The sequence below is a fragment of the Epinephelus moara genome, chromosome 6, assembly GCF_006386435.1.
Source record: "Epinephelus moara isolate mb chromosome 6, YSFRI_EMoa_1.0, whole genome shotgun sequence".
NCBI lineage: Eukaryota > Metazoa > Chordata > Actinopteri > Perciformes > Serranidae > Epinephelus > Epinephelus moara.
This window is the reverse complement of record NC_065511.1, coordinates 45,097,106-45,116,212: the sequence shown is the minus strand read 5'-3', so window position 1 is coordinate 45,116,212 and position 19,107 is coordinate 45,097,106. Positions and strand designations below refer to the sequence as shown.

The 19,107-nt window shown below is 44.4% G+C and overlaps 3 protein-coding genes across 4 annotated transcripts in view; 2 read left to right on the top strand and 1 right to left on the bottom strand.

Moving 5' to 3' along the window:
- Positions 1–1,610, bottom strand: part of hormad1 (HORMA domain containing 1) — an 18,800-nt gene extending 17,190 nt beyond the window's left edge. The window contains exon 1 of one of the 2 annotated variants that reach the window (XM_050047680.1): positions 423–1,610. In XM_050047680.1, the coding sequence (XP_049903637.1) occupies positions 423–756 (334 nt within the window). In that variant the 5' untranslated portion in view covers positions 757–1,610. The remainder of the gene's footprint in view (positions 1–422) is intronic. The other variant, XM_050047678.1, reaches the window with a different exon arrangement.
- ensab (endosulfine alpha b) overlaps positions 1–7,031 on the top strand; it is a 13,625-nt gene extending 6,594 nt beyond the window's left edge. The window contains exon 3 of the mRNA XM_050047683.1: positions 2,847–7,031. Within this exon, the coding sequence (XP_049903640.1) occupies positions 2,847–3,011 (165 nt within the window). The 3' untranslated portion in view covers positions 3,012–7,031. The remainder of the gene's footprint in view (positions 1–2,846) is intronic.
- Positions 7,032–8,553: 1,522 nt separating this feature from the next.
- Positions 8,554–11,375, top strand: mcl1b (MCL1 apoptosis regulator, BCL2 family member b). The gene is made up of 3 exons (XM_050047682.1): positions 8,554–9,206; positions 10,034–10,284; positions 10,423–11,375. Exons 1-3 carry the CDS (start codon positions 8,711–8,713, stop codon positions 10,537–10,539), a joined length of 864 nt encoding a protein of 287 aa, XP_049903639.1. The 5' UTR covers positions 8,554–8,710; the 3' UTR covers positions 10,540–11,375.
- The last annotated feature ends 7,732 nt before the right edge of the window (positions 11,376–19,107 follow it).

The following is a 19,107-nucleotide window of genomic DNA, read 5'->3' as shown; positions in this document are numbered from 1 at the left end:
TAGCTCCACCTTTTAGTACCAGATCTGTGTGCTAGGTACCCCAACAGAGGGGGGACCAAACATGGGGACGCTAAGGAACGCTTCCATTGGTTGGCTGAATTGGTGACTGTAATCTTGAAACTGTGCTGACTGTATAGATCTTCTGTGTGTGAAGCATCCATGTTTTCTTGGCTGGTTCTAGTTTGTACTGGGATCACTCAGAAATCACCCTGACAGACCTTTAAGTGCTGTTTGAAAAGCCTGATTCTTTGCATTAATTTTCTGTAAGTTGTATATTTTTCCTTAATATATGTATATATATATACATATATATATATATAACATGTAACTGACCTCATACAGACACATGTATTGAGATGTTTTACTGTATAAAATGTGTCTGTGCTCTAAAACATGACCGATGAATGTCACGCGTCACTCACAACCAAAGGGAGCAAAGGCCTCCATCTTGAGCTGCCATTTTGTCGTCCATCCAACAGTCGTGCAGGGCTGAGTCCACTGAAGCAGAGAGAAAAATAATGTCTCCATCGGCTGAACCCCGGCAGACCTGAGAGCCATGCAGCCACTTCGGTGCCGTGTGAAATACAACAGCCTGTCCGACGGATTATTTTTATTTGTAATTTGAACAGCAGGGCAGCGCACACAAAGGCATCGTTCTCTCCCCTCTCCTCGTCTGGAAAAAGTGTTGCTCTCTCCACCTACACAGACTGTATATGTTATAGAGAACTTCCACCTCTGGAGATTGTTGAAAGTCATTCTGGGAAATCACTGACGAGGAGTAGGAGTAGCTGAGGCAAGCTGAGGGGAAAGCCAAAAAGTAAATTGCAGTACTTAATCACAAGATAACTCCCAGATTGAACATCATCAGAGACTGATGATATCAAAAAGTTAGAGAGTATTTTTTTTTGTTTTGGAGACTGAATCTGCACAATGCAACAGCAGAGTCTGAACACAACACTCCAGCTGTGATGATGCCTCCTGTCTGGACTTCCTGATCTGATCCAGTCCGAGAGATAGAACTAAATCCACAACATAAATGCTTCCAGGGTGTGACACACACAGAACAGGCCTCACCTACATCATATCAGCTCCAGCTGAACTTTGGAACACATGTTTGCACAGACACCAGAGAGGACTCTGTCCTCCGTGTCTTCTGTTGGGATCACACTAAGAGGCGTTCTCCACAGGCTCAGTGTTGACGGGAGGAATGATTACAGGGATCGATACATGTACATGTTAGACCTGCTCCATCAGAGGTCACGTTAACTGAATATTTTCTGTCATCGACCACATTTTATAATGACAGAAAAAGTTTGTTGTTCTGAGAGATCAGAAAAGGCGATGCACAGTAACTTATTGGTCGGCTGTGTCGCCACATACCACAGTAACGTGTCACGACAGCTCAGTGTCCAAAGTTTCTGTGCACGGTCGGTGTCACTGAGCACCTTCTCTCTCCATGCTCTTATAAACAGCGGTGTGTCACTGCTGAGCGCACAGACATGAAGCTTTGTTTTTCTCCAAGCGAGGTAACAGAGTATTTTCAGCTCATATAATCAGGTTGGAATTTATATACATTTTTAAGCATGTGAAGATCCAATCATCACTAAAGCCTCTGTCCTGCAAGACAGAAAGTAAAAACAAATGGAATGTTCAAAGTCATTATATTGACATTTAAAGTGTCGATTGATTCACAGCATCAACTCAGTTAAAGTTTCCAATAGCTACTGACAGTAGCCTTTGAGTGGCACAATGAATTAAAGGTCCAGTGTGTAGGATGTAGGGGATATTGGTAGAAATTAAATATAATATAATAAGTATGTTTTCTGCAGTGTATAATAATCTGAAAAAAGGAATTGTTGCCCTCGTCTACAACCATGTTGCACTGCCCTGTTTCTACAGTAGCCCAGAATGGACAAACCAAACACTGACTCTAGATAGAGACATTCAGGTTTTCACCTCAGCCATCGTAGTGAGCAGCCTGTCTGCAACGAGCAGTGTCAGGAAACCCCTGATCAGTAATGTGAAACTGCTTCTTTCAGTGTTTTTACTGGTTTAAATCAGCTGGTCTGTTTGTTTCAGAGAGGAGGAGACCTCTGGAGGTAAAACAGCTCCTGAACAATGAACATTGAAAGAATCCTAACTGGGAGTTCACGCTTTGCACACAGGAGAAGTTTCAGCTGGTTAAAATCTGCAATCCTGACTGCTAGATGCCACTACATCCTGCACACTGCTCCTTTTAACTATTTATGCTCTGTCTACAGAGACAGAGCGCAACACGTCATACTAAAAACATTAGATATCAGCATGTCAAAGGATTATTTCAGCACCTTGTGTCTAAAAGAGAGGAAAAGTTACACTGACAACCAAATATTGCCGGCCTGTCTCCGTGTCCTCCTCTTCATACCTTGATTATCTGAGACAAATGATCCCACTGAGCAGCCCCATTTACAGCCATTTGATGGAATGAGCAGGTGAGATCATCATTTAATTTAACAAAGCTCAACACCAGGCATCACGTCACCCTCTACAGTTTGTCTGGTAAAAATATTTACCCGCCAGTGTGCCAGATAACTGTCTGAGCTTTACTCACCAAACAGAAATATCAACCGCATGGGGCGGGTGTTCATTTCAGACCCTGTGTAGATAAAATTATTTTCCTTACTCATGGTGTTTCTGGCGGTCTCAGCCAAGTGTTGGTTGTGCATGTTCATATTGTGATGACGATGAAAATGTGTCCTTCAGCACGAGGACGTATTTATTTGTTATATGTTGTCTTGCTTCAGTGAAGTCAGTCGACGGCTCGTCTCGACAGCTGTGAGTGACCTCTTGTTTGTTTTCTCCCGCAGACAAAGTACTTCGACTCAGGCGACTACAACATGGCCAAGGCCAACATGAAGAAGCTTCCTGTGGCTGGACCCGACAAGAACCTGGTGACCGGCGACCACATTCCCACGCCACAGGACCTGCCCCAGAGGAAGTCCTCCTTGGTGACCAGCAAGCTAGCCGGCTAGCCTCCATCACCCCAGAAGCACCCCCCACCCCCTCCCCCCGGGGCTCCCGGCAAACGTCCCTCACCCGTGTCCCCAATATGTCCCCCCCCCCTCCCCTCTCTTCCTTTTTCATCCCCAGGCACCACTGGCTTTAACATGTCGGGCAGAGTTGTATAAGTTCAAACTCCATTTGCTTGTATGTGGGCGGGGCGGGGTGGGGGGGACGGAGGTCTAGGTGGCCTGTGAGGTCGCAGCCTTCTCTGCCTTCCCACCACGCACAGCTCTGCCCCCTCTGCGCACTCTGCTCTACCGCCTCCCTTATGTCTTGGTTTTCGGTGTTCCGAGATGCATCACAGTAGGTGTGTCATCAGGCAGGGGTTGGATGGGGTGAGTTAATGCACTTTGTAGTCTGTATAGTACGCTTTGTTCTTTTTTTGCATCCTAAATGACACCAAATTAATGTGTGTGAGGGAGTTAGGAACCATGGTCGCAGCGCGCTCTTTGATCTCTATGTTCCCGATGAGTGCTGGTGGCTGGCTTCAGCAGGGGGGAGGCGGGAGACGTATGTGAATAATCGCTTGCGTACCAAATGTGTGCGGGGCAGCTGCCTGGCTTCAGAGTTCTTTAGCATTCACGACACCATATTGGGAAATGAATGGAGGCTTCCTTTCATCTCATCCTTCGGCCACCTTTCGTTGAACAAAGCCCTCGAGGTCACCCGCTGCAGAAACACCTCTTCTTTCCCTCCTTCTCTCTGCTCATGTTGCTTTAACTCCGGACTCCCTCTGCTCCTGTTCCCTCTAAATATGCTGCATGATTGTAACAAAAAACAAATTGAACATGTTTTATTTTTAACGGGAGTGGGGCATCTGCTTAGTGATAGGTCGTATCAGAACAAACACACGGAGCCCTCAAACGTCCACAGTCACACTTCCTTCCTTCCTTTCCCTTTTGCTGTCCCGACAATCCATGCACACACGCTCCTGTTAGCGGCCCAGAGCGAGAGCCAGCTGACTATATCCTCGTATTATTTTGAATGGCTGGGAACGTTGCCAATCTGAGTTCAGTCTTAGTTTGGTTGCTGTTGAGTTGCATCAAGACGTGTGTTTACTATGAGCCTAAAAGATTTGTGGGGGTAATGAAGCGCCCGGCATAGAGTATATGCTTTTGTAAATAATACATAAACAAGCACGTAATTCGTGATAAGCTTGGCGCTTTGAAGAGCAGACCAGCTAACATGCCTGAGAGAAATGGTAGTGCTAAATCGACTCACTTGGGATTACATCCTGGGATTTCTGGCTTGGAAACGCTATGCTTTACCATCTGAGCCAAATGTCACGCCGCAGCGATCAGGCTCAGAGACCGTCGTCTCTCCAATGTGACTGTTAGCTTCTAATCATCTGGCTCACATTGAGATGTGACGAGGCAGACTGCAGCTCAGGCTGGGGTGGGTCACTTTGTGTTTGGATCTCACGGAGGTATGAGAGTGATGTAACCACCGTCCAGACACCTTCCCTGTCATCTCTGAATCACAAATCCAAGCACCATAAAGAGTTTCAGTGTCACACGCAAACACATGTATTTGGACTAGACTGCTATATCTGATCACACAAGTCCCGTTAAAGAGACAGAAATAAACACAGTCGCAGCCTTCGTAGTCGTGTCCTGTAGCGGCACATGTGCTGGGAAATTAGATTTAAGACATTTGGGACAGACTAAAACACTTCTTCATATTCAAGCTGCTTGTTGAGGCTAAAAACAGATGTTGATTTCCTCCATGTTTTAACACTTAGAGAGAATATATATCACAGTCAGACGTAGCTGTTCCCTCCACGTCCTGCCCTCTTTGGAGATTCACATTGTGAAACACTAACTTTAGTAAAAGAATACTTCCACTTGTTTCTCTTAAACCAGAGACACTCAACTTGCTCTGCCTGGAGGCCACTTCTGCAAAATGACAGGAGACCAGGGGCCAGCCAATAAACAAACATTAATAATATTTATCAGTATGTATAATAATGAACTGCCTGTTTTCAACATTAAGGGTTTGCTGTCCTCACTCAGAGGTGAATGTGGTCGATGCAGCCTGGCAGGTCAGCGCTGCCAGGAATAGAGGACATTCAGTGCGTAGCCTGAACCCCTGTAACCTCAGTCGAGGGATCCTCCCTTTTACTTGATAAAAAAAGCTCATACTTGATGTTTTAATGCACTCTGGGACTTTATTTACATTAAAAGGACAAAAACATCCCAGTGTGAATCACTTTGTGTCGTTGTAAAAGAGAAGATGGTCGCCGGCCCACCTGGAACCTGTTGCGGGCCAGATTTGGCCCACGGGCTGCAAGTTGAGTGTCACTGCCTTAAAGCGCAGCTGCAGCATAGACCTGCTCATGCTCCCAGCGCCCTGTACAACAAAGTGTTTTCCTCCCGGACTGACACACTACAGACTGATCTTTGATCTCAGGGGTGTCAGAGAGTAAACAGCAGGCGACCTGGTAACAACAGGTGTCAGCCCAGCTCCCAAGATTGTCATCGCGGGCTTAAATTGGGACACTGCATGCCTGCAGGATGTGCTCACTCTAACACTTGGCAAAGCAGATAGAGATTTTATAACACATGGCGAGGGGGTAAAGTGTGAGCGTGCTCTGCGCTCTCATCCCACCTGTTAATGTGGTTCAACCTCAGAAAGAGGTGAACGATGAGATCAACAAATCTGCAGACTTCGAATGCGTGCCGTCCACACATTCAAGAATCTGAGCTGGACGCCGGCGCTCACTGAGAATCAGCCTCCTTGTGTAACACTGCTTCAGGGAACCTTCACTAATGCACACTCCACCATGTAGGCTAGGTGACAGGGTGCATGCACCATCACATCTCAACCTCACTTCTCTTCACTAAGACTTTAAAATGTGTCAAATCAGCAGTGGGCGAAAGAGAACTGACCTGTACGTATGTGCTCGTTGTGGTGTTGAGTGAATGCACTGCTTTTCTCTGTTCCAGCCATCATTGTAAATAGACTTCAACAGGAAGGGATTTTTGTGTTGTTTCCCACCTGCTTTTCACTCTTTCATAGCCTGAGCTATTTTCTGATTCAATGGTTCCTCTCTCCTTTCAGTTTAACACTACTTCTGCTCTATCTTAGTGAAGTGCAGAGGCTATGTGAACCTGTATCATATGAAAATATGTGTAAATGCTGCTGATTCAGTCAAAGACAAATCTAAGAGATGATACCCTGTAAAGAACACCTGTCCTCTCGATTCTACCAGTCTGACTCTCCTCTCCCAGAGTATCTCTGTTTCAGAGTCATAAAGCTCCTGTGGCTACATCCATCAGTTCACAAACCTCAGTGTAAATTCTACCACAAAATTTTAAAGGTGTATTGTTGAATTTGATCCAACTTTTGGTCCGGCCAGAGCCAGAACAGTCTGGAACGCTCTATGTCACTTTGGTTGACAGGAGCAGAGTGTTCTGCTTCATATTGTGTTTAAAGTAACGACAGTTTTGTGCTTTAAAAAGTAATGATTGCTAAAAGAAATCAGCCACAACATGTTCTGTTAAACAGGTGTGGACAGGAGGTCTTGAATGCTACTTGATGTTTGGCTTTGCACAGAGCGGTTCAACGAGAGGAAATAGCAGGGTATGTTTCAAACCCAACACACAGGGTGTCTCTCGTTCAGCTATATAAACACGTGCCAGAATGTATAAAGAAATGACAGGCTGTGTGCTCTGAAGTACTTTTGTGCTGCTTTTACCTGATCTCTCTTTTCTTGTTGTTTTGCAAGTAAAAGTTTTTTTTTCTTGTGTTCTCTAACTGCATCATTAGTATATTTCATCCTGGCCCAAGATAACTGCAGGGAAACCAGAGGCACCCTTGCTTCCAAGAAATAAAAAAAATAAGGGTTTACATGATAAAGAGGATGACTGGAGAACACAGGAATGATTTTAAGACTTCAGAGAGTACCGGAGTACTTGGAATGTTTCAGTTGTGTGGGAGTAGGTGAGAGGATTTTTGTCAGTATTTGAAATAAACTTTTACATTAATAAGATGCTCTCGTTGTCCTTTGTTGATGTCAGGTCTCTGCGACTGTTGGCAGCTACGTGCTGAGACGCTCAGCGCTCATGGGCTCTGATGGGAGCTCAAGTGTAAACACATCATGGAGGTGCAGGAAGGAGCACAGCCTCCCTGTCACCACCAGGGGGAAGCACATCCACTTCTTTACACAGCAGCTCTCTGCAGAGAACACTGTTCTGGCTTTTTCTAGCATTTCTAACATAACATGGACATTTTTAGTTGTGTAGAGCAGAGCTGCAGGTTGGGAAGTGTCACAGACGGGACGACAAGAACCCTGCTGTTATCAAACTGCAGGAAGTGTGTTGATAACAAGTCTCTGGTGATATCAGAAAGGTTTCATGGGCGAACGTGCAGAACAGGGTGTCTCTCTTATGTGTCAGCAGTATTTATTTTATTCACTGCCCTAAGACATGTCTGTACAGTTTACAACCAGGACTGCTTTTCTTAATGAGTCATGGATCAGTGTCAGAGAGAGAGAACAGTTTGCTCTCATCTGTCCAAGTGTGAACAGATTAAAGGACATTCCTTATGACACCATACCTGCTACATTACACAACTATAGATAGATAGATAGATAGATAGATAGATACCACCCAATTAAATATATAATTAATAAACCTAGTTTATTTACAGTCCCAGTACCACCCAGTGTTACAACATAAACAGGCACTCCCCAACACGACCTTTCCTTCATTTACATCTGCCTAAAATATCTTTTTTAAATAGTTTTTCAAATTGATTTCTATTTGTGCTGTTTGAACTCAACACTCAGCCCATTCCACACACCCTCCCCACACACTGATATACACACTCTTAGCTGTATGAACACATTGTCTTTTAAATTACATTCTCTTAAATTATAACCCTGTCACAAGACATGTATATACACAGCGTATAAACATTAGTTCTGAAAGGTGATAGGTAATGTAATGACCAATGTAACTATTTAATTACATTATCAAAGTAACGTAACTCATCACATTTGATTACTTTTCTAACAAATATATATATGTGTGTACAGTAAAAGATAGAACAGGTCTACTGGTTGAAACTGAACTATAAATATAATAATGGATTTAAAGACTTGAGAAACAACTATAATATGATAATTATTACTGTTGTTACTATTATCTTTAGGAATGTTTTTGTTGATGTTATTGTTATGATTCATGTGGGGAGTATTTCCGGTAATGCCCCCTCTACATATTTTTATTTTTGAAGTCATGGAAAAATCCAGAACTAACCCATAAACCAAACTGAACTAACCCATAAACCAAACTGAACTAACCCATAAACCAAACTCAGCCCCGGAGCCTCCTGTTTTATACTTTTAACTCCAAACTCATCGCGACTCTGACTCTCCATTTTGTTTCTTCTTCTTTTAACTTTAAATTTAAACATGGAACAGTTAGAGAATTTTCACGGAAGTGCTGACGTATAATGACGTTGATGCTGACGTACGTACTGGTTCTTATGCGCGAGTCCGTCCTCGGAGCTTCACTTCCGTTCAGCAGCGGGGCAATGGCGGATAAGTCAACGCATTAGGAGGAAGCTAGCTCATTGTTTAACACAGGCTAGCAGCTGTTTTTTCATCAAGACTTTATTGTAAGTAGACAACAAGTAATCGTATTTTTGAAGCCAAGAATTCAAGATGAACATTATTCCGACTAAACGAGGCGCGTTGAACGTGACGACCGGAGTCATGAGCTGTTTTATTCTTCCTCAAAATGGAGGCGTGGAGGGAAACATTAACTACGGCTCCAGAGAGTCCTCCCGGCAGATCGCCATGGGCTCATCGAAGGACGCTCACAACGGGAATGTTAGCTGTAATGATACCCCGAAACGGCCCCGGGTCCTCGGGGTGAACTCAAACGGCTATGCGACCAAGAACCTCCGGGACGACAGCGAGGACATCGACAACGGCTCTCTGCCGTGCACACCAGAGCTACAGTCGGACAGCGAGGTGGAGGTGTCCGACTGCCCGGCGGGGGACGAGGTCCTGGAGAGCGACACCAGGCAGCTGCTGAGCCGCTTCTTCAGAGACTTTAGCGGACTTTCTAAACCTCAGTGGAATGAGAGCAGACAACTAGCGACTATGAAAAGAGTTGTGGAGGACGTTTTGGAAAAGCACAGATATGCGTTCAATGGTAGGTAGAGACGAGTGTGTGTGTGTGTGTGTGTGTGTGTGTGTGTGTGTGTGTGTGTGTGTGTGTCTGTCTGTCTGTCTGTCTGTCTGTCTGTCCTCAGCTGCAGACACCATGTTTGCATCTGCCATTTTACTCTGTTAACTTACAGTCAGCCTGCTTTAAGTCACTTTAATGGCTCTAAGTTATAGATTAATATCCAGTAGGAGAGGGAACCAGAAGAAGCTCCACGTATTGCAACGATATAAACTGCGATAAATCACCATTTTTTAATTGTAAATGATGTCAACATTTGTTTTATCTGATGAGAAAGTGATAGACTTGCAGCTATCTGTATGTAGTGGACTGAATAAGCAATAAACTGTATTATTCTGGCACACTAACAAGAGGTAAATATTTATTTGCTAAATTATTAAAATATATTAAATATGATGCTGATGTCTGTGTGGATGTAGTTCTGTGCTGTAGCAGCTACTCCTCAACATGCAAATGCTACCTTTTTAAAACAGTGATACTCAACTTGTGGCCTGTGTGGCCCACAACATGGTGCCATGGGGCCCCACCAACCATTTTCTTATTCATAATAACTTTTGAATTAATTCACACAGATTATTTATTGTACTTTAAATTTGAATAAGGTGCCAGAGTTCATAAGATTCAGAGATTCAGACTATTTATTTACACATAACTGATCAATGTGTGTTCATAAACAGGCCCCTGGCCCTTCTGGCACTCTGCAGAAGTGGCCCCCAGGCAGAGCAAGTTGAGTGTCTGTGTCTTAAATGCACAGAGAGAAAAGATTTCTAACCCCAGACCTTTGTTTATTTCAGGTATGATCAACAAACTGTCGTTGGACGACAGGAGAGATGACGACAGTTTTGTCAGCGCTGTAGCCAAGAGCCTGTTTGCAGATGGAACAACCAACTGGGGTCGTGTGGCCAGCCTGGTGGCGTTTGGGGCAGTGGTGTGTCAGTACCTGAAGGAGAAGGGCAGGGAGAACTGTGTGGAGCTGGTGGGACAGGAGATCTCCACCTACCTGCTGTCTGACCAGAGGGACTGGCTGGTTAAAAACAACGGCTGGGTGAGTTGACTAATGCCTGAATGACAGGATGTAGAAAAATGTCCTGGTTGCATAACTGCTCCCATTGTGCAACAAAGCCTACGTGTCAACTGAACTTGTATTTTGCCCCTCTGATGGTTTTTCATCTTTTGTTTCCAGGATGGTTTTGTGGAGTTCTTTCGAGTAGCAGACCCAGAGTCCAAAGTAAGGAACACACTCATGGCCTTTGCTGGATTTGCCGGTATCGGGGCGACCCTGGCCCTGTTGATCAGGTGAATTTTTGGAACTCAGAGACTTATTTTCACACTGTGGAAGCTTCTGCTCATGGCAACAATTCCTCCACGTTGAATTTGGACTTTGATGGACTTTACACCAGCTGACAGGGGGGGTTCTTTTATGTCTTCTTTGGCTCTCTTCACCCACACCTGCAAACAAGAACAGTTTTTTCTGTTGACGTGAATGGACAGACTTCACTGACTACAAGACAAACTTCAAACAATTAGGGGTTATTTAATAATAAAGAAATCTATTTTTCTAATAAATGTTCTAAGGCAGTCAGTTGAGCTGATTTCTGCTTAATTTTCACCTGATTATGTTTACCTATTTGTTCATGATTATATCACATTTCCCTGGAGGCACTGGTGTTTTGTAAGTGAGCCTAAAGCCAAAGCAGGAAGGGCCAGCTGCAGTTTTCCATGTCATGCAGTCATGAAGCCTATTTCCATAGAGCCCATTCTGAACCTGTGGATGTTTTGTATGGACACTTCACCCCTGTGAGGGGAGGAGAGGGGGGGGGGGGGNGGGGGGGGGGGGGGGGGGGGGGGGGGGGATTTGCATGAGTGTAGCTTCACTTCCTTGTTAGGAAAATTGAGGATCTGCACTAGGAGACGTGAAGCAACCACAGGCTGCACAGCAGTCTGGAAAGTTTGTGTCTGTTCTGAACAAACAAGGACTGTGAGATTGTGCTGGCCGACTGCACAGAAGCTGACAGACGTTCGGGAGCACACTGGTTCTCTGTGAGAGAATCCAGTGATTAACAGTACAGATCCAGATGTAAGCTACCAAATCTGTAGAGGTGAAACAATAAAAAAAGAAATTTTCACACAATTAAATGTTTTCATACTCATTACTGTGAAGGGAAGTCTGCAGGAGACACTCATACTGGTTGTGTTGTGCTGAAGTGAATCGCTCTAAACTTAGTTTAACACCTCCGCACTCGATAACCTTTGATGTTTATTCACACCACAACCCGAGACACAGCCATGGCTGTCGTTTCCTAGAAATTTGATGAGGCTGCGGCAGCGCCTCCATCACCCCGAACGCTCAGCTGCATCTGCACTTGTGCGAGTTTATCTGCACTTGTGCGAGTTTCAGTGGCGGCGTGTTGATATCTGCAAAGAGCTGGTGCACAACAGCTGAATGCACCCGCTCGACTGTGAAACTGGGGTACAAAAACAGTTCACAACATCCTCACAATTGCATAACACTGTCTCTGCGTCTTTTACCTTCAAACTGATGACTTAGTCAAATATATATTTGGTTAACGTGTATAATCAAATATACTTAAACAAATGTGATGCATTTGACTGTGTACCTTGATCATGTGTCTGTTTTGGGTTGGGTTTTTTTCTGGTGCTTTTCAGTGCCCAAAATTAGCAGCACTTTTCAATTTTACCCACTTATATCTGGACTATAGCTCCACCCTGACCCACTCAGCTGTAGCTTTAAACCTGAACTGAGGAATTTGGGAATATTTTTGCACTTATTGTGATCAAAGCATTGTTTATCACCAGGGTTGGACATTAACTTTTTGTCCACCTGCCACTGTGAATGGTAGATTCCAGAATCTACAAGATCACCACCATTTTCACGGCTGGTGAGTGAAGCACAGCCATCAGCCACTTTCATAATTCACCAGCATTTGGCTGGTGCTAATTTCCAACCCTGTTTAAACCCTAAATTAGTGACGCTCAACTTATGGCCCGGGGGCCAAATCTGTCCCACAGTAGGGTGCCAGATGGCCCCCAAAACATTTTTGAATTCACAATGACAATAAATTGGTTCACACTGTTGTTTTGTACTTTGAATGTAAAGAAGGTGACATGAAAATAGAAAACACCAGGGAGGATCCTCACGGCCACCCAACAGAGGTCTGGGCTCAGCCCCCAGTGTCCTCAGGTCCTTTAAACGCCCCTGTGTACTCTAACCTGTTCAGGGCCGCTGCAGCTGGCCCCTGGCCTCCTCTCATTTTGCAAAGCAGATTAAGACTCCCTGCCCTTTGTCTCAGTGCCCCTATCAAACCTGAGGCGGGGGAATCCTTGGTGATGATGAGTGGCTGTGCCCGTGTTTGTTCAGATCCTCCCCGTTGTCTCGGGTTACAGGACAAACACAACACTCAGCCAGGTCTTAGGAGGAAATGGAGTCGAGCATCTCCATGGTGATGATCCACAGCAGACCTCCTCATGTCCTCCTGCAGCTAATGAGCCACCACCCTGGTTACCCGTGCACAGCTCACTGTGAGCATGAGGCCGCTCCACAGTGGGGAATAGAGGCTGAGGCAATTTCACAGAGCAGTTTGCACCATACTCCAGTGGATTGGGGGTGCAGAAAACAGACAGCAGTGCAGTGTCTTGGGGCTGAATATGCAAAGCGTGCTCGGTCTTTGAACAACCTTGATGTTGGTAACTTGCTTATTAGAGCAATACATTATTAAGTGTGTGTGCATACATTATTTTCTACCTAGACTGTTGAAGCTTTAATGTTTGACTGTATATAATATTTTATCCATCTGAATCAAGCCAACATCTAAACTGCAGTGTCTCTGTACACCACCCAATATTTACTTCACTCTTGGGCCCAACTAATGGACGTCAAACTGAAAATGAAAGTGTTGCAGTTGTAAACAGGGTGTTCACACAGTGGATTTCAGGCGTTCTCATGGCAGTTCTGTCTGCTGTGGTTAGATAATCAGTTATATTTCACAATAAAACAACTGGAGGAGGAAGTCGTCAGAAACATGTTAACTCTTAAGAAAACTACAGCTGATTTCTCCTCCAGTTTGTTTTCTTCCAACTGCAGTTATTTTGCTTCACAGTGTGAATCATCTGTTGTCAAATGTTGAAGTGCAGCTGTAAACTCATAGAGAGCCTCCAGCAGGTGAACACATTCCTGTCGTGGGATAGTTTAAGGAGTGGCTGTCAAACTATTGTCTGCACACATACTTTACATTCACATACTGCAGGGAGTATTGATTATACTCAGAGCCAGAGGAGACAGGGTTTTATTCAGGACCGGGTTCAGATAGTTTCTGTGCATGAAGCATTCACTTGAATTCCTGCAGACCTTTTTTGGGGGGGGGGCTTTGTGGTGGCTCCAACAAGGAAGTCTGTCTTGACACACCTCTGAGAATCAAACTTTACAAAACAGCTCACAGTGTTCCATTGCTCGAAGTTTCTTCATGCAGAGGCTTCCCACATGAAGCCGCCCGCTGCAGTTGTATTTGCACTTTGGTAACTTGAGCTTTGAGGAACGGCCTTTTTCAGACAGTCACAGCATTGGTTGACGGCCTCTCCGCTTCCCCGTAGCAACAGCCCGCCCCTTTATTTTAAAAAAAGCAACAGTTTCTGGGAAGTCAGCTGACGCAAAAGTTTATCTTTAACAGGAGCGCTCAGCTGCAGAGTTCCTGGTTAGAAGCTGCGAATACTCCGAATTCTGAGCCTGAGATGCAAAGATAGGTCCAGCCTTCGCAGTTTGAAGTGACGCTGTGTGAAAGAACAGAACACACACAGAACATGTACTTAAACTTCACTGAAGTTTCTAGAGCTGCTTCACTGGCAATTAATTAGAGACCTGTCGTCCTTAAAGCTTCACAGAGTCTTTCATTAAGTCCCAGTCTGCAGTCTGAACTCTGCTGTTTGAATATACACGACCTGTTTACACCCTGACAGCGTCTGCTCTGCTCTCTGCACTGACTTTGAGTCAAACATGTCTAAATGTGTCTCTCTGTAAATAAGCATGTAAATCCTGTTTTTAGTGCAGTTTTCTCCTCGTCGTGGCGCCCAAACTGTCAGGTTCCCGTTTCCTTCTCTTTTTGTTACTCAGATTCAACCTATTTAGATTTTCTGCACGTCTGCAGCTGCTAACACCAACTCCTCCACTCTCATTCCCAAATTTTGATTCTGCTGTCAGAAAGCCGCCACTTCCTGTGTGCAAGAAGCTTTTTCCCTGGGAAACCCTGTCAGACGAGCAGCGCCACATCCATAACACTTTATGCAAAAAGCGTTCATTTGCATATGTTGTCTCTCGTTTGATAAAAAAAAACCTGCAAACACTTTGTTCATTGTCACGTCTGCTATTCTGAATTCGGCACAAGCCTTCAGCTCAGTGCTGCTAATGGCTCTAAATGGATGTCGACACTTTGTCCTGTTTGGATGTGAAGCAGAAACATTGTGTTGTAGGTTTAATGTCTGTTCACTCAGTTTGTGTTGACTGATGACACATCAGTACGCCCAGCTGATGGGCTCATGTCTTTTATCTGTCGGTTCTCCTGTTTGCTCGCTCTGAGGTAAAATCTTGCATGTTGAATATTTACGTGTGTAAATATGAGCATATGCAAATCTGAGATGATCTTGAGACGTGATGTGTCATCAAAAAGCTGAAGGCTGTACAGTAGGTCACCGTTCTGTCAGAGGTCTTATTGAGCTTTGGGCCTTTTTATAAACCAGAGGGTGAAAATCAATCAACCACAGATGACTGATGATGATGATGATCGTAACTTAGTTTCAGTCCGAACTCAGAGGAAAATTTTGCTCAAACTCTCCTACACTGTCGTCCTCTCTGCAGCCTCTCACTCAGCGTACACTGTGCCCAACACTCTGTACCTGAAACAGCAAATGTTCACAGACTTTGTGTTGCCGGGAGCTGTTCGTGCAAATGGCTCCATCAGTATGCATATTTAAAAGTTTTACTTCATGAGCTGGTGACTGTGAACAGTGCAGAGAAAACCTGTTATAAGAAGAAGTTTTAAACCAGAGGTCAAAGGTCAGAGGGCTGTCATTCATCAGCGCTGCAGTCTAAACTCTGAACATTAAGCTCCTGCTGGTGTGTGGATACTTATCACAGATCAGATGTAATCTGCTGGCTGATGTGTCATGTTCTTTACTGAGCTGACTCATCCTGTCTTTTGAAACTTTATTCTTTGACTGATGACCAAAGCACGAACACACAGCTCTTCACCTTTGTTTCTGCTCCACGTACAAACAGGATTACAGATTGATGTGATCATGATTTTAGCAAGTAAGCTGCCAGCTCTGATGGGCTGACACACTCCCTCCAACCTGTCAGTGGAAACACCTCAAAGTGACTGAGTGAAGACTCGTCAGCATCCATCCATGTTCCTCCTCTTATCTGGGGCTGGGTCTCCTCAGCTCCTTCCTCCAGCTCCTCCTGGAGGACCCCGAGGTGTTCCCAGACCAGATGAGATCTATAATCCCTCCAGTGTGTTCTGGGTCTGCCCCGGGGCCTCCTACCAGCTGGACCAGGAGGATCCTGATCAGATGTTGAACCACCTCAACATGAAGGAGCAGTGGCTCTACTCCGAGCTCCCTCCAGATGTCTGACTCCTCCCCCTATCTCTAACCCCCAGATCATATTTCCCTGCACTACACCTTGAAAACGACACAGTGGGCGGAGGCAGGCCTGAAGTCAACAGGTCAGAGGTTTTCAGACGTCATTTCACCCCGCTGACAACATAGACGAGGAGAAGCTAATCATGGAGGTGCACCGTTGCACCATGCTGCAGCACAACAGCCACGCCAAACTGCCCATCCATCTCATGCCTCGTTTTACCCTCACTGGGGAACAAGACCCCGAGATACTTGAACTCCACATGGGGCAGTGACTCTCTCCAACATCTTGACCAGTTTGACACAGAGCTGCAAATACAGAAACACAGGACGACCACGGAAAAAGTTTCCAGGGGACACTAAAAATGGATGCACCCAGATGGAGCACGCCTGTTGTTGACATGGTTTGGCTTATGAGTTTATTGAAGGATGTTGGAAATGAGCTCAAATTTAGGTTTTATTAACATGATAAAATAATACAAACACAAAACAAAAACAGACGAGATCCTCCAATGATCCAACAAATGAGCAACTCAGATAATATTGTTCATGTGTAAAGAGGGAGTTATTCTGGTCCTTATGTTTATAGATTAATCACAGATAATTAAAGTTGAATAACAGTGTCTGTGATATTTATCCCGCTGAGCTTAAACACATCGAAGCTTTACGACACAACAAGAACAAAATGATCAGAACAGATGAACCAAAACCATCAAACAGAAAGTCACTTGTGAACCATTCAGTGTTTTCATTTTATTTTGTGATCACATGGTGCAGATTTTATTATCTGTGCTTTTTGCAACACGTCCCTGTACTTGGTTGTTTTCTCTTTTCTAAATGCTGCTCCTGTGTTGTGACATCAGTAATTAGCTCTGACTGTAAGGATTCATTTGTGTATTTCTCTGTGTGGCAGCTGAGAGTTGGCAGCTATGTGGCGTCTCAGGCAGAAGTTGTTGTACCCGTCTGCTCGCTCTTGGTACACTGTGTACTCTGCAGCAGGTCAATGACCTCGCATTAGGTCACTGGAGGCTTTCCATGTTTTGTTTCACAGAGAGAACAGTTTAGTGACAAAAGCAGCATTATGTCAGTACAGGGGCAGGAGGGGGAGGAGGGGGAGGAGGGGGAGGAGGGGGCGATGTTCCCAGCAGAATTCCCAGCCTGTTACAGACGGGAAGGAAGTCGCAGGACATTTGGTCTAAGAATAAATGCCACTCCTTAGCAGCAGTGTTCGCTGGCACATGGTGACTTATCTTATTCCTGATCAAGACTGAACATGCCAGTGGTTTCCTCCTTCCTCCTTCGCTCTGACTGCACTTTGAATTATGACTTCTCTTCACTCTGTGTTTCTTTGTATAAGTGCACAAAGAAAACAGTACAAATAATCCATCTATTCACCTACAGATAAAAGCAGTGTGACAGATATACTTTATTATCCAAGAGTCCAGAGCAGCCTCACATTAAAAGAAGAGATTAGCCTCCCTGTTCACCTGCAGAGAGTTTCTATCGGCTGTGGAGGTGATTCATGCAGCTGAAGCCCAGCTCAGAGCAAAGCAACACAAGACAAGAAAATACTTTCTCAGGTCAGCCAAAATGCAGTGTATTCAGCAGGACTAAAATAAAACTGAATTTCCACAATTTCTTTATCAGGTGTAAAAGTTCTCCCACAGATCAGAACAAGTGTGCAGAGTGGTTTCAACATGTCTCTCCCAACTCGTTAGATACCTCTGTGTGGTCAGTGGCTCATCAGTGTCAGGCCCAGTTCTTTGACATGTTTTATTTCTACATGTTTAATCTGGACTCTGGAGCAGAAATGACCTGAAACCTTCTGGTGACGTTAAACTTCAGGTTCAGCTTCCTGTTGGGTTTCTGACTCCTTGGATCCTCAGGGACTGTGTTGGGAACTGGAGGGTCGCCGGCTCAAGTCCAAGTTTGGAGCATGGACTGGTAGATGGGGAGGTGCCAGTTCACCTCCTGTGCACTCTCTAGGTGCCCCTGGGCAAGGCATCAACCCCCCCAACTGTCTGGGGCGCCTGTCCAAGGCAGGCCCCCCACTCTGACATGTCTCCATTTACTGCATGTATCAGTCCTGTTTGTGCATGTGTGTGTATTTGGGGCCTGTGTTTGTGTGTGTGTGTGTGTGTGTGTGTGTGTGTGTGTGTGTGTGTGTGTGTGTGTTTGTGTGCATGACAACAGAGGGAAAAAATGTAATTTCCCTCAGGGATTAATAAAGTATATCTTCTTCTTCATCATCATCATCATCATCATCATCATCATCATCATCATCAATAGGATGTTAAATCAGACCTGACTGAAGTCAAGTCATGTGGGGGTATTTGGACCATGTGAGCGTGTGGCCTTTGGGGCCCATTGGAGTCTGATGTCCGTCTTTCCTGGTTGGCAGATCAGACTTGGTTAGAGAATAAAACAATCCTGACTGCAGATCAGTTTCTCTTGAACAAACCTGATTTCCTCGTCATTAGGGTCCAGGCAGCTACACTGTTGTAATCCTAGGTATTCTTCTTCTTCTTCTTTCTTCTTTCTTCTTCTGAGGAAATCATACTTCCCATGGGTGAAAACTCACCAAACTTTGCACAAAGGTCCAGTCTCATGCCAGATATCCTCAGCTGTAAACTCAAGCCAATAGTCCTGATGGTGGCGCTACAGCAAGCGTCTAAAGTTCAAAACTTTGAAAATTCATAACAAATCAACCATACGTGCTACAACTTCACAACTTTCATCAAACTGTAGCCCCAATACTGAAGAAACTTTTGTACATTTAAACCTATTAAAAATTATGAAGTTCATCACTCTGTTTTTTTCAAAAACTGTAAAACTTCTTAAACCTATCTCCTCCCACAATTTTTGCTCAATTGACACCAAACTTGCTACAGAGCATCTTCAGACTGTCCTACAAAAACTATGTTTCTCAGATTTTTGATTTATCAAAAATTGAGCCTACAGTGCATCAAAATGTTTGACTGTAAACGGTACTGTAAACATATACATGCAAATTCTTGCTAAATAAATCTTCAATGTTCATGAAAAAAATGACAAAATTCTAGAGTCATGGTAGATGATGTGTGGCAAATTTCAGAATTTTATCTCAAAAACTGAATTTTTGACAGCATTTTGAATTTTGCTCTAATGTGAACAATTGGAGTCAATGTAAAAATGGCAATTTTAAACATCAGTTTTTCACTTATGGAGCAAATCAATCATT